At 37.9% G+C, this 14630-nt stretch overlaps 1 protein-coding gene across 2 annotated transcripts in view; it reads left to right on the plus strand.

Moving 5' to 3' along the window:
• The window catches only part of CCNY (cyclin Y), a 127143-nt gene extending 112914 nt beyond the window's left edge, over nt 1-14229 (plus strand). Inside the window, exons 8-10 of one of the 2 annotated variants that reach the window (XM_010585443.1) lie at nt 3137-3303; nt 7956-8118; nt 14042-14229. In XM_010585443.1, coding sequence (XP_010583745.1) covers nt 3137-3303; nt 7956-8118; nt 14042-14158 — 447 coding nt within the window. In that variant the 3' untranslated portion in view covers nt 14159-14229. The remainder of the gene's footprint in view (nt 1-3136; nt 3304-7955; nt 8119-14041) is intronic. The other variant, XM_010585451.1, reaches the window with a different exon arrangement.
• The last annotated feature ends 401 nt before the right edge of the window (nt 14230-14630 follow it).

The raw sequence follows: 14630 nt of genomic DNA on the forward strand, positions 1-14630 counted from the left end.
AAAGCCAAAGGTCTTTTTACTGAGACTTTTTTTTTTTAATTTGACGAGTCTGTAATATCCAACATACTGTAACTATTCAGACTCTTTGAGTACTCTATAATTTAAAAAATTCATTGAAACCATTTTGACACTGGTAGTATCAATGAGATGGTGCTTTTTCAATTAAGATTTCTATTCATCTACCATTTTGTATGTACCCTCCTCTTATAAGTTAGTTGTTACTTGTTTAAAGTTAGTCCAGTATTTATTTGAAGGTAAGATATGCCCAAAACTTGGGATAAGTATTTACTAAATGTTTTGTGGGTTTTGGTAGTAATCTATAAATCAGTCATAATCCCTCTTAAAAAAATGTTTTAAATTGGTAAGTAAAAAACTTCAACATTATTTTAAAACATACATATTTTAAAGGAATGTTTTCAGTTTTCTCTAGCGGCCATGTATTTCTTCTGTTAGAACAGAAGTAATTTTCATTCAGCATCTGTAGAAGAATATCTTTAGGTATTTAAAAGAAAATGCTGGTCCTTCAGTCTCAAGCAGTGTTCTGTTTTTATAAAATATGCAGCCTTTCAGGTAGGTATAATATTTTGCATGTATACTGTACTTTCATCAGAGTACCTCATGAAGTCTCCTGCTATTTTCTGTCAGTCAGTGTAGACTCTTGTAAGAGTACTAGCAACCTGAATAACCACCTAATTGCTTTTTATCACAATGCAGTGAAGAGGGTTTTATAAGATCTATTACAAGATTCAAGGAATAGGTTATTCTTCAGTAAATGCAAACCTGTATTCTTATAGAGTAGCGTATCAGGACTAACTGTTGGTTGCAGTAAATGTGTCTGTTTTGTCATGCTGAAGCACTTCCAGTTTCAAGTTCTGCTCCTTCGTGCACAGCAAATGGTTCCACAGGTGAGAAACGAAATTGCAGAACAAGTTGACTTCCTTCCTGCTAGTGAAGGCAGTAAAAAATTCTGTTTCTGAATCAGAGCAGAATTTACTAACTTAATAAATGACTGCATCTGATTTTCCTTAAATCATTGCCAGAAGAGTGCAGTGAAACCTGTTTGAAATAACCTCACAGTGGACTGAGAAATCTGTTGCTTGGGAGAGGTGGTCTGTTGAGAAGAGAAAATTTTGTGCGTTTTACACATAAATTCATCATAATATGACTGTTAGTGACCATTACAGACACTGCAACTTGAGTTTTATTTTCTTTCAGTAAGGGTAGGAAGCAAACTTATACTTTGTAGTGGCCACTTTGAACAAAAGTTGTCTAATGTTGTGCAGTTTGTATTTTTCCCGTGGTTTTCTTACTCAGTATGCCATTTATACTGCAGAGTGTGTGAAACAGTTCATTTTGTGGGCTGAATATCCATCTACATGTATTCAGATATTTTATCTTTTTTTCATAAAATGTATTTTTTTCTGTAAAACTTGAAATTATACAACAGCTGTCTACTGTTTTCAGTAATCTTGCTGCCAAGCTCTAATTACTTGTACATATCATAATTATGAAAATTAACAAACAAAACTATATGAAGGATGTAATCAGCCTTGATGTTATTGGTGACTCATAAAAATACATGCGCTTCAAAATACATGAATTATTATTTTTTAAGTAGTAGTATTTTCTGCGATGCTAGATCTTTCCAGAAGCACAAATCACTGAAGGTCCTCTGTGTGCTTGTAAGAGTGCACGTCTTTATAGAAAATCACAAGTGAGCTATTACGGGTTTTAAAGTTTTCCCCCCATGTCCCCCCTTTCCCCTTCCCCTCAAATCCTTACCAGCAGGTATCCTACATTGAATTTTGGATATATTAGCTATTCTTTGGGTATTATTTGATCAGGTGCTAATAAACATTAACTTAGTCAAACTGCAGGAGATTTATTGTGTGTCTTCTCAGCTAGTATGTAAACGGTGTAACTGTTGTGGATTGCAGAAGTATTCAGTTTTGTTCATCTCTCATGTAAATATTCATAATTGTTGTCATTTCCCTGTTCTAACAGGGGATAGAGTAGAGGGGCACACAGATCACCCACAACCAGTATTTCTTAGAACGCGTGTTGTTTAGCAGTCTGTTATTGATGCAGTGGAGCTGCTGTTACCAGTAGCAGGTAGCTATTCACACAGATTGTTGAATTATTCGCTCCTGTGGAACCCTCACGTATTCACCCATAGTTCCCTGGCTGGAGCATCAGCTTGGGGGTGAGGTGGGGGTGGGCAGCCGAGCTCTGTGTTTGGAAGCAGAGGGTCACAGTGCGCGCGCACACCCTCCAGCCTTCCCCAGCAGCTTTTTGGTACGTGTTCAGAAAGTCCCTCCGGGGTCCCTTGTTTCATCGGTGGTGCGGAGATCATCCTGTAGTCTTTGTAAGTAGTACCCGCCACCCTCTTGGATGAGGTCTGGGTCCTGTGAGCTCTGGATGATGCTAGCCCGTGCTGGTGGCCTTGGGCAGTTGGGGCCAGACTGTGGTGTCCCGAGTTCGTCAGTTCTTGGGGGCCCAGCAGGATTACTGTTACTCATCTCCAGAGCTTGTTTATCAGTCCAGAGGAAACTGTTACGAATTACCTTCTTAGCACATACTTTTCCTCTCTGTTCGGCTTGCTGTTTCTGTGGTAACTTCCTCCGTCCATCCTATAGGTGCCTATAGAATCTCTTCACACAGGCTCGCCAGAGGAGCCTGGCATGACGTGATGCCATATCTGATAAATTATTGCCTGTGAATTACAGCTATAGTTGTTTGTGTGATAGCTAGTAACTATTATTGATAGCGTACCCTTGCCTTCCTTGTTAGTAATTAGCATTTTATTTATTTACATTATTATTTTAATAATTTATTTAAGCTATCATTTGAATTCATTCCAACGTATGACTATATTACTAACAGTTACAGATAGAAAAATAACAGGTTTTTTTTCTGGTAACATGATCAGAAGGCAAAGGTCAACTAAAATATGAATTGTCACATCCAGTCTTGAGCTTGGTATAAATGTATGTATTTAAACCTACAGTTTTTATCAAAGAATCTTCTTGAGAGCAGATTACTGTTTTAAAATCGCTGGAATGGATTTATAAGAATAGTTTTCATTTCTACTTAATAGCAAAATAGTTTCAGTTTTGATTTTAATGTGTTTCCACAGGTGTATCTTGAAAGACTTTTAACTTATGCAGAGATAGATATTTGTCCAGCAAACTGGAAGCGAATTGTACTGGGTGCAATTCTACTGGCATCCAAAGTTTGGGACGACCAGGCAGTGTGGAACGTGGATTACTGCCAGATCCTGAAAGATATCACTGTCGAAGACATGTGAGTGCAGTATGTTTATCTTTGTCAATGAATGCCAAGATCTGCATGTATGAGGGGGATGGGAAGTTCTCTCATAAATTACATAAAGTTTGTATATCTGCATTGTATCTAAACACGGTGGATGTTGATAGATGGCATGAGGTCTACTTGACAGTTGCTTACACAGAAGACATGAATTATCTTTGTTTCCTGGTTGAAGTGTATTTTACCACTGGATGTTCATGCACAGTGCTGAAAACAGACCTGCAGAATATTTAAATGTATGACTTGACAAAAAAACCCACATCCAATGAGTCGTCATGTATTGACTTCAGCAACATTTGTTGTCGTGCTAGTTCTTCATACAGACAGTAGACTAACATGTAAGGCAGGAAAATAGTTTGTTGTGATCCTAATGACCCTCAGATGATCACCCACTTATTTATTACCATTATCCAAAATCAGTGCTTTTGGGTTTTTGGTTTTTTTTCCCCTGTGTATCCTACTGAGTTCATTTCCAAGAAGGTAAAAATCTAGTATTTGAACTTGCAAAGAGAAATTTCCATTTTTCCACTTTTTTTATCTGATGGCATTCTTAAGAAGTGCATATTGTAACAGCATAGAGAGTTGTGGTATCTGGCTGGATACTCCTGAGTCATATTAAGAGTATATTCCAACAGTGATAAAAAGAAGAACTGTAATAAGAATAAACGCAATTAAGATCTTAATGTTTACAAATACTAAAATGAATGCTCATTTCACGAAATAGCCTAGTGCTTTTTTTCGGTTGGTTGGTTAGCAGCTATTACATATACTGGCTGAAGCGCCTGGGGTTTGTATCATCTGTACGTTCAGGGCTGAGTCACGTACCACGCGTGCTTTCCGAGGTGCCCTTACCTGAGCTGGCACGCGTGCGAGAGCGGCCCTGGAAGGGCTGCGGGTGGAACTGGCGCTGGGATGGTGCCAGGGGCTGGATGCCCTGACGGGCCACTGCGGCTCTTGCGTGCAGAGAATGACGTTTTCAGTCTACTGGTGCACCCCTTTTTTTATAAGAACCGATAACAATGACATTATTAAAAAGATGGTTTAGTACAGTATCTCTTGTGTTTCAGAGCTCTTTTAAGCAGAGCTAAGTATCTGTAATGAGAAGTATAGAGACTCGTCTCTGCTTTAACTCACTTAAGTCAGGATTGCAGCCACTGAAGAGAGTTTGTTGTGGATAACCGCTCTGGGAGGAGGGAAGAGGGAAGGAGGGAAGTAGATGAGAAGAAATGTTTATACAGACAGAATGTTTTTTGAATCTCAGTTTGCAATCTCAAAGCAGTGAAAGGCCAAGTGTTTTTGCTAAAGCAGCCCTAATTTAGTTTCTTAATAGTTCACCGTTTGTCAGATTTATAGCAGGTCTAAAAATGATCTGCAAGGGAAAGGTTGAATGTTAGGAGTCAGCTGATTGCTTTAAATTAAGCATGCTCATACACTGCTAGATAAGACTTATAAATTGTTAGTAGCTGTCATTGCTCAAGTATTAGAAAAGTTATCTCTAAATCTTGTATTAACAAGCAGTTTGTAATAAGGTGGGGGTTTTATCCTGAGTCAAAGTGAAAAACACAAAGCTTGCATTGCTGTTGTATGCTGTAGGTACTTTCATTAGTTTGGGGAAAACTCTTGTTTCAAAATAGAGGTGGGAAATACCACACAATGCCATTTCAGTATCTGTTTTAAAATATGTAAGCTACTTTAAGGATGGTTGATGTTACTTCTTTTCCAACATAATCCAGACAGAATGAGATTTCGAAAATCAAAGGGGGGGTAGGAGGGGCAAGAAGCTAAAATCAGGCCCTTCACATTTCTGTGGGAAATATTATTCCATGCAGAACAATTTGATAATGCTTCCTTGACTGCTTTGAGTGTTTCCTGAATGATTTTGCTAAGCTACTTCTCCCTTGATCCTTTTCTCATGCTTTCAGGTATTCAGTGGCAGTAAGGGCCTCCCTCCATTCACTCCTCCTCTAAGGCAAATCTAGGAGCTTTTAAAGTATTTCTGAAGCTGGGACACAAGCTGAAGTAGAGTGCTGAACAGCTTGAAGCAGACTGGCAGGTCTGACTGTGCCGTATGACAGTATTAAACAGGAATGGTTATAAATAGGAGTTTTGAAATTGCTGATTCTCAGGGCTTTTTTTGAAGGCAGGTGATGAGGCATACTGTGATGGTGTGAAAGGAAACAAAAAAAAGAGGTTATTGTTTTTGACAAACGCATGTGATGGTGCTACTGTTAGAAGTTGCGCTTGAGCTATATAACACCATTACTCATGTGGTGGACCTGTGCTTCCATGCTAACGTCGGCCCTCTTTCTGCCCTGCGCATTCCCTAAGCCAAACTGTGATGAGTCCTCATCCTCAAAAGTTTTTAGCTTCTTAAGCTCTTCTTAAAGATTTTAAGGTTCTTGCAAACCGCAAAACCAGAAGTCTTTGGGGAGCCTGTGCTCTCTATATGGTACTTCGTGATCTGGCTCATGGACTGTGTGTTTGGGGCTCCTTGTGAATCCTCCAGCAAAGATTTTGGTGCTTGTTAACTGGCTGTTTATATTCCTGCTGCCAGTTTTTCTATATTTCTTTTTCCTCCTATTCCTAGTCTGGTGGATATTTTTTTTCTTTCTTTCTTTCTTATTTTTCAGGTAGTTGGGACAGTACAGTGTTAAGATTTTGAAGTGTAGTTCTATGCAAGATGGGGGCTTTCATTGTTTATATTAATAAAGCAGAAAAACTCTAGGTGAAAATCATCAACTGCTGTGAGTCATTCAGCATAAGTGTATCTTGCAAAACATCACGCAGACTTTTCAGTGTTTTATAAGTCACCATCAGTACATTGAACTGTGCCTAAAAGCTAACAGAGGACTTGGGAGGACTGAAGTGCAGCGTGTATCTGTGGTCATGTACGTAGCATTACCTTGAATTTCTGTGCAAATTTGAGGAGCGGCCACAGGAAAGCATATGCTAAAGCAGTCTAATGTAGATATATAGGGGAAGGAGGGTATGGTGGTTAGTTAAATTACATTAGTTCAAATAAGAAATACCTGTTAATTTTTTTGTTCTTTCTCAGCTGTAGTTAGTGTGCTGATTTGGCCTTTAAATCTGGGAGCTAGAGGATAGTAAGAATCTGAGACTATGTTTTTTTCTTAAAGATTTCAGGATGCTCTTCAAAAGAGGTACAACCAATGTCTTTCTCCATTAAAGTAGGCTTTATATTATCCATTAACATAGACCTTTAGGCTTAGCTTGCAGAAAGTAGAATCTTGGCAGTAAAAAAGGACATTTAAAGATAATCTTCTGTATTTATTGATAGCTGTCTTAAATGTAGGGGTTTTAATTTGGGTTTTTTAAAAGCTAGAATCTTCAACAGTGTGAATTCATGCCAAAGAGTCCATATCCAGCTTTTAGATAGTCTTTTAATGTAAGTTAATATTTATCATTATGTAAACATAGAATTTTGGTGCAGAGAGAGTGAAGGTAAGAAAGGACAATGATTATGATATTAAGAGTGATGTAAGAGTAAAGAGTGAGAAGAAGAAAAATCATTCAGTGTCGAAAAACTACTGTACCAGTACTTTTTCTTTTTATGCTCAGATCCTTCCTCTTCTATTGCCAACTGCCTGCAGATTCCCTGCACACTTACACTGCAGTCAAAATGTAACTTAAATGCAATATCATTGTCAGTCAATACCTGCTAGGAACACAGCTGTGCAGTCCCTATACTCTTCAGCAAACATGTACAGCTTTTACCACCCATTTATTCTTTTATTTCTCATATCTTGAAATCACTGTTTTGAAGATATCATATGTTCCTGCATAAGCATTATGTAGGATGTCTAGGTACCATGCAATTTATGAATTTTTCCAGTGCTTAATTTTGTTGATTTGATTATTTCTTAACATGCTTTTTCATGTACTGGTATAGGCAATAAAGTATTGCTCTACCAAAGTTTTCATGGGGTGGGAGCTCAAATAGGACCTCTGTTCCTATCAGGTATTTTGACAAACACATTTGGTTTAGGTGCTGAAAAACAAATGATCACCACTGAATTTTGGTTGCACATCCTAGGGAAAAATTTCTTCATTCTGTTTGTAAAGATAAGACAGTACGCTGAAAAAGTCAGGCTTCCCATGACTAGTTCTAAATGATTGATTATGAAAGGCTGAAGACAGTAAATAAGTTCTCCAGTAATTTAGGTGTTAGAGTAAGTTGCAGCATTTATGAGAGATGTCTGACAAATTTAGGGCATGTCTGCATTTTGTGTTTGCATAGCTGTGTGTGCAGATCCACCTAGTGGAGGTACAGCAGAAACTACAAGAATTTTTTTTTTTCCTGCTAGCTTTTCTTTCCCAGATTGTATTAGCTAAACTGATGAGGGTGCCCTTCCACTAGCAAAAGTTTGTGCCTGGATTTGATTGCCACTGCAGCAGCAGCCGCAAGGTGCAGCATCTTTCATGTTCCTCATTGGCTCATATTCCTCATGCTGGTAGAACTTGGTAGACTAGGTCAGACCTTAGGCTTGGATAATTGCATCTAGCAAGAATGAGAAATGAACTTGGCTTATAGCATTTGCAATTTAAAGTAAATTACATTCAGAATGCACAGTCTGAAATATGTTTTCACATTTATCTTCTTTCTACAGGAATGAGCTGGAACGCCAATTTCTTGAGCTGTTGCAGTTTAATATTAATGTTCCCTCCAGTGTTTATGCCAAGTATTATTTTGATTTGCGTTACCTGGCAGAAGCGAATAACCTGAGTTTTCCTTTGGAGCCCCTCAGCAGGGACAGGGCATATAAACTTGAGGTAAGATACTTTCTTTTTATATTGCTCGAGTTGAATATATACGGGGATTTGGAACTTTTGTGGTTTTTCTTCCTTCTTCCATCTCTTCCCAAGTAATCCCCGTGAGATACTAGAATATCATGTGCCCCGATTTTCATAAGTGTTTTGTTTGTGCTTTGAGTATTCATGGATGTGGGGACAGCTTTTTGGCCCAATTTGCTTCATACCTTGTCTTGCTTTCTGTTTCTTTTTCAGTTCCAGTTGTCTGAATTGGCCTTGTAAAAGTACCCCCAAATTTTACAATGACTCTGTTCACAGTCTGGCTTTGTGTGCTAATCAGTTTCAAAAAACCAAGTGATCCACCTTAAAGGACAGAATTTTAACAAGTATTGCTGAAAATAACTATTCCATGTGCTTGTTATCTGCTACTGCTCCACTTCATGTCGATCCAAGTCTGTTATCTCCCGTGGTGTTTTTCTTAGTAATGGGAAGACAGAAATGAGCACACATCTTTAGTGAATAAGTCATGAATGCTTATGAGACCTGAATATACCATGTGCAGAAAGCACTGTGTCAGATGGTCTGGACCTGTGAAATGCAGGGCACTATGAATTCCCACAGACACAGGAGGAATTTAAAATCGCCAGCCAATTGTGGGCACTCTGCAAGACTGGAATCTATCTTTCCTGAGCTTTCTGATATGAAATTTTTCAAATAAGGGCATTATTGCATTAGTGTATACACATTTTGTTACTAATTTTGAAATTTGTTGTTAGATGCTAGCTGCTTTTAACATCATAGGTCTTTAATTATATAACAGCTTTGCACTAGAAGTTGTTTGCCTGTGGGTGAGAGTCAGCTTTGCACGTTCTGAAACTCCTAGTGCTCCTGTGAAACAGGCAAGCAGTATTATACACGTTTTTGTGCACTGAAATGGTGCGTGGGAAGGTTAATTGACTTGTTTGTGACTGTAATGGGAACAGAAAGTGGTGGAGAAGGAATCAAAGCAGATTTCACTAAAGTTGTATTTCTCATTCTTTCTGAATTTCACAGATAGCTCCAATAAGAATGTAACTTAATTCTGTGTATGGAGTGTGATGTAAATTTGCATCAGATTTTGTTTCCGTTGAAGAGAATTAAAAAAAAAAAAGTAAATTCATTGGGATTGTAATCTTAAATGAAAAGAGGTAGTTTACTAAGTTATTAGATGCTAGGTCTTGATAATAAGTGCCATTAGATATATTAAAATTGAGTGAACTACTGTTTAAAGAGAATTTAGTACAGTGTTTCCCAACACTGCCACTCTGTATTGCACGCAATGTATAACAGCCGGTTACAAATGAAAGTAACAATGATAGCTCCTAAAACCTTGGAAGAAAAGAAAATAGGAAATGACTGTAAATACCCAGAGAATACTGGTGGTTCTTCTGTACTAACTAAAGAGAAGGCATATTTAAAAAGAAGTAATGGGATATTTTCTTCAATAAATCCATATTACGAAAAATTTTCCCATGTTGGGGATGCTTTGTGCTGCTAGCAGAAGTCGGCTCTAAAGTAAACCTGCTAGCCAAAGAGGATGTCTTCAGGGAAGAGTATCTGCTGTGAGACCAGCTTGGTCTACCAGCTCCTTGCCTCTGTTCTGTGACCAGAAGGAAGGGAACACGATGGGAACTGCCTTGTTCCCTGGCAATACTTGGTTGTCATTAGTGTGCCCTTGAAACTACTTGACAGCATAATTTATAGCCTAGTTCCTTGAGCACAGTTAAGCATTTAGCTTGCCAAGAGTTATCAAAATGCATTTGCAGCACTTTTCTAGGTCTCTCATGTGCTGTTCAGCCCAAAGTTCTCTGGTTTTAAATCAGTTGCCTGGATTGTCAAGTGGAGCAGATGTAGTACCACACAGGCTGTGGTATTTTTGATACTGAGAGAAAAGCTGCAGTCTGTGATGAAAGACAACAGACTCGTAGCAAACGTACGTATGTAGTGGAAGGATTTGCCTTGTCTGGTAAACTGAAAGGAGCTGCCTCAGTCCCAAGATTTAAAACAACTTATTTACTGACATTTGAGATCACAAAAGGTCTTGCATAGAGAAATGGTTATATTATAACACACTTTTACTACTTTGGTGTTTTCAAGCTATTTTATGTATCTAAAGCAGGAGTATTAGATCTGGCATGGCAGAATCTGTGTTGCTATTTCTGCAAATATCATGAGGTTGACATACCTGTGATGAAAAAAAAACCAAACAAAAAAAACCAACAAACCCAAAACCAAGAAGACCAAGGACAAGGCTAGTAAATACTGTTTCTCATCAAATGGAAATGCTGGACAAGATCCATCAGCTTGGAGGTGTTATAAGGGCTTATAGTACTTGTTAAAAATGACATCGCTTTCTGGAGCATCTGCTGTGGATGTTTTTCCCTATTTAATGTTCCCACAGTTGACACTTAAGAAGCAGCTTTGTCTTTTAAATGACCAGATGAAAGTAATTTTTTCTTACTTTTTATCAGTCTGTGGCCTAAAAGTGTCCTGAATTTGCTACACCAGTTTACCAGGTAGCCAGAAACCATTTTCATGACCCCTCTTTTTTTTTTTTTTTTTTCCCCTTGTATGGAATCATGCAAGTTAAAAATGGCAAATAACCTTTCATTACATCATCCAGTCTGTCCACATGCCAATGCTGGTTGTTCCAACCAGCATATGTTGTAGCGTGTTTTCTCCTTCCTTTAATTATGTCAAATGTCAAGGCTTCCTTTGCTTCTCCTGAAAACTATTTTCTAATATGGGAGATTTTTCTGCCAAGAAGATTGTTGGATATCCAACCTTAATGCACTACTTTGTAATTTCCTACTCTTGCACCTGGTTATTCTCCTATGAACTGAGCTAAGTATGAGTCAGATTCTGCTCTTCAGGGTAAATACACAAGACGTGCCTACCCTATTTCTGCTTGTGATCTTAGCGTTGTGCTCATTTCAAGGCTAGATTTTGTAAGAGCATTCATTAGTGCACTCCCAATTTAACTGACTGTATGTTGTGTCTGAGCTTTTTATTGTTAGGATAATGCTTAAGCACTTAGTTCAAACCCTTAGAACTACGTGCTGTATTTTCTTGAGCCTAAAGAGGTACAGTCCCATAGGTCAAACAGACAAAAAAGAGGAGAAAAGTATCTAAGTTACAAGTAAAGAATTGTCTTTGTATCCCTCCAGCTTCCCACTGTCACAGTGATTGATCACAATCCTGCATGTTTTCTATGTTTAGAACCCTCTTAGCCAAGGAGCGGAGAGAAAGCAAAACTCCCCTGCTCTTTTGTCAGGAGTAACCCGATAGCTCTTCTTTTCATTCTCCATAAATTAAGGCGAACCCCCATCATCACAACTTCTAGTTCTTCTAGTGATTTATTTTTTTTTTTAAATAACATTTTCCTTATATATAACCTTCCAGACTTTGTGCTGTCTGTCCCTGCTAAGTTCTCTCTGCTTTGTCGATTTTTTGGAGGTATTGCAGCACTCACAGTTGTGTGCCTTTGTGCATTCCCAGCAGTGAAGCCATAGCCAGCCCTGCTGCTTTCCTGCCCTGCACAAACACGTGCATGCAGCTAAAATTTATACTATTACTATTACTGCCTTTCTCCCCCCTCCTTTCTCCTTACCCACCTTCTTCACCAGTGACGAAGTCTCATCTAGAGTCTTATAACTTAGCAGAGGAGCTGAATTCTAGTTCTGTGTGCACATATATATCACGGAAGACTATATATGTATGCATTTTTCTAGCTGATTACAGATCTTACAATCAAGTCCAACAAAATTTCACATGATTGAATAGTGTTCATGTTTTTAAGAATGTTTTGATTTCATATGAGAAATGGTCCCTTGCAACTGTGAAAAATTGGTTTCTTTTTCCAGCAATAAAAGCAACAGAAATATCAGGTGACAGAAAGGTGTTTATAAGCTGTTTAGATTTATTTTAACTGAAGGACAATAATAAATATTTACAACTTTCTGCTTTTGTTTTGTCTCCCCATATGTTATGCTAAAGTTGACTAACTTGCCAAACAGGCTCCAAATGTCAATTTTGTAAATTATTTGCACATGAAGAGGCATTTTTAGATATAGGATTGCTTTAAACAGTAGTTGATGTTTTTCTTATCCATATGATTAATCACCAGAGCCTAGAGATGCCAAATATTAAGTGCCAGTTCCAAGCAAAATTTCATTTTGTCTGACTAAGTGCCACAACAGAAATTTTCCTGTGAAACAGGCAATTTTGAAGTGATTACCTTCTCTAGCTGTTTGGTGCCTAAGGTAATAGCCTGATTGGCAGCTGAAAAAAGCTGAGCTCCACCTCAGTACACCTATTTGCCAAGCTGTGCCTTGGCACATTATTTCATGATTAGATGTTTTTCGTCTATTGGATTTCAAATCCGATTGAATTGCATAAACTTTCTTAGTCCATTGAGTTCCTGGTTAAATTAAATAAAATGTTATTAAGCAGTTTTAAGTGAGTTAAGGTATGGTCTACAAAGCAACAGGAATATTTGCTTTATTTTATTCTGTTCTCTTCATGTGCACCAAGAAAGAAAACTGTGTTCAAGAATGCTCTTAACAAAAGGAAATTCAGGTTCCAACTAAAAAGTAGCAACTGGTTTCTTGGTGGTGGTGGTAGGTTTTGTGTTGTTTTGGTTTTGCTTTTTTTAATTTAGCCATGTTTTGTGGCTGGCTTGACCAAAGCATTAGGTGAACTTGCTCTCAGATGTATGAGTTGTGTGCTTCTGTCATACCTGCCTCTGGTCTTTGCAGGACTATTAAAATTAAAGGGCTGTTCACTGCTACAACTTCCTGTGCTATAGAAGTTAAGATGAAGAAAGAAAATGATCAGTGGAGTCAGGCTGTTTATTTGTATTGCCTTGTTTTATAATCAAATGCTTGTACTGGTTTTGTTTGTACAGTACTTTTTATTAAACATTGTATCTTAAGACATCACTTACAAGCATTCCTGAGTACACAAAAATACTGGTTTAGTTCATCTTATTTTTTAATTTGACCTCGAGTACTCCTTGCAGTGAACTTTGCAGTTCTGCGCGTCTGATTGCCGGAGTTAACATCCCTACTGATGCCAAGCATAGCTTGTCCCAACCATATGAACTCTAATAGACAAGCTGGTTTAGGGCACAGAATATTTGTGCATATGAGGTCCATAATAAATATTTGGTTTAGACTTGGCTAAAAACAATAGAAGAAACAGAAAACGTTAACTCCAGTGCAGTATGATAGGAGTCAATATTGGAATGATGGTTGTCTCTCTCTTTAACAGGTTTTTAACATTTCTGTGTATTTTTAATGCAAATTAGATTATTCTGACATCTCCCACTGACACCATATAAGGTAGCCAGATCACATAGAAATCACCACCTCCTTCCAAAAGGCAGTAAACATCATCTCTGTAAGCAAGGCAGGGCGAGTATTCTGCCAGACCATTTATCAGTAGAGAAAAATATAATTACTACAAGACTTTTTAGAAAATAAAAAAATTATGAGCGATCCTCTTTATAAATTCTCCAAAATACTTACAATTTCTATAATTGTTTTATTAAGTTTTCCATGATTTTTCACCAATGAAGTGCTATATATGTTACCATATAGCAGTGGGTATGCATTGTCAGCTACCTCAATGAGATTTGTAATGGTTAACCTGTAAAAAAGGGCTTGGAATATGCTCAGAGTCCTTCAAAAGGAGCTGTGGTGGGCAATGCAATGTCAGTGTGTTTGTTTCTTTTAAGATTAATAAAATGAGAAAGAGGATTTGGGGAGAAGCTCTTCATGTGTTTTGCCTCATTAAGTGACTTTTCATAATTCTACCTATGTATACAAATCTGCATTTAGTTTTATTTTACCTGTACAGCTGTGGTCAAGGCAATTGAGGTTTTTTTCATTATTCTGTCTTACAGGCCATTTCCCGCTTGTGTGAAGATAAATATAAGGACTTCAGGAAAGCCGCAAAGAAACGGTCAGTCAGTGCTGACAATCTGACTGTGGTTAGATGGTCCCCTGCTATTATCTCCTAACAGAGGAGACTGGAATATTCCTACGGACATACTGTTTCATCCATCCATTTTTTTGGGGGGTGGGCTGGGGGTGAGGGGATAAAGAAAAAAGACTTTTGATTTTTTTATTTTTAAATCTGTCAAGCTGCCTTTACAGTGCCTCCCCGTTGTGTAGCACACGAGTAAAATACCTAGTGGAAGGAGAAATGGAGAAATCGGTGTTTGGGAGAGAAGATGGGCAACAATTTTTTTCCTCACTTTTGAAAACAGCTTTACCCTTTTTGTGAGGGAGGAAACAGCAAATCAGGTGCTTGGAAGAAGAAACAAAAAAATGAAGTAGAGGCAGAAAAATATTTAAGAACTGTGCCATTTTCTAATACGCTGTACTCATGAAGAGAAATGGCAGCATGAAAACAAACCATGTAGTCAGATGACTGTGCACTAGAGGAATGAAGTTGGGAGAGTTCCATCTTAAAGGTTTCTCTTAATATCT

This window comes from Haliaeetus leucocephalus, unplaced genomic scaffold, assembly GCF_000737465.1.
Source record: "Haliaeetus leucocephalus isolate CR32 unplaced genomic scaffold, Haliaeetus_leucocephalus-4.0 Scaffold0, whole genome shotgun sequence".
Lineage (NCBI taxonomy): Eukaryota > Metazoa > Chordata > Aves > Accipitriformes > Accipitridae > Haliaeetus > Haliaeetus leucocephalus.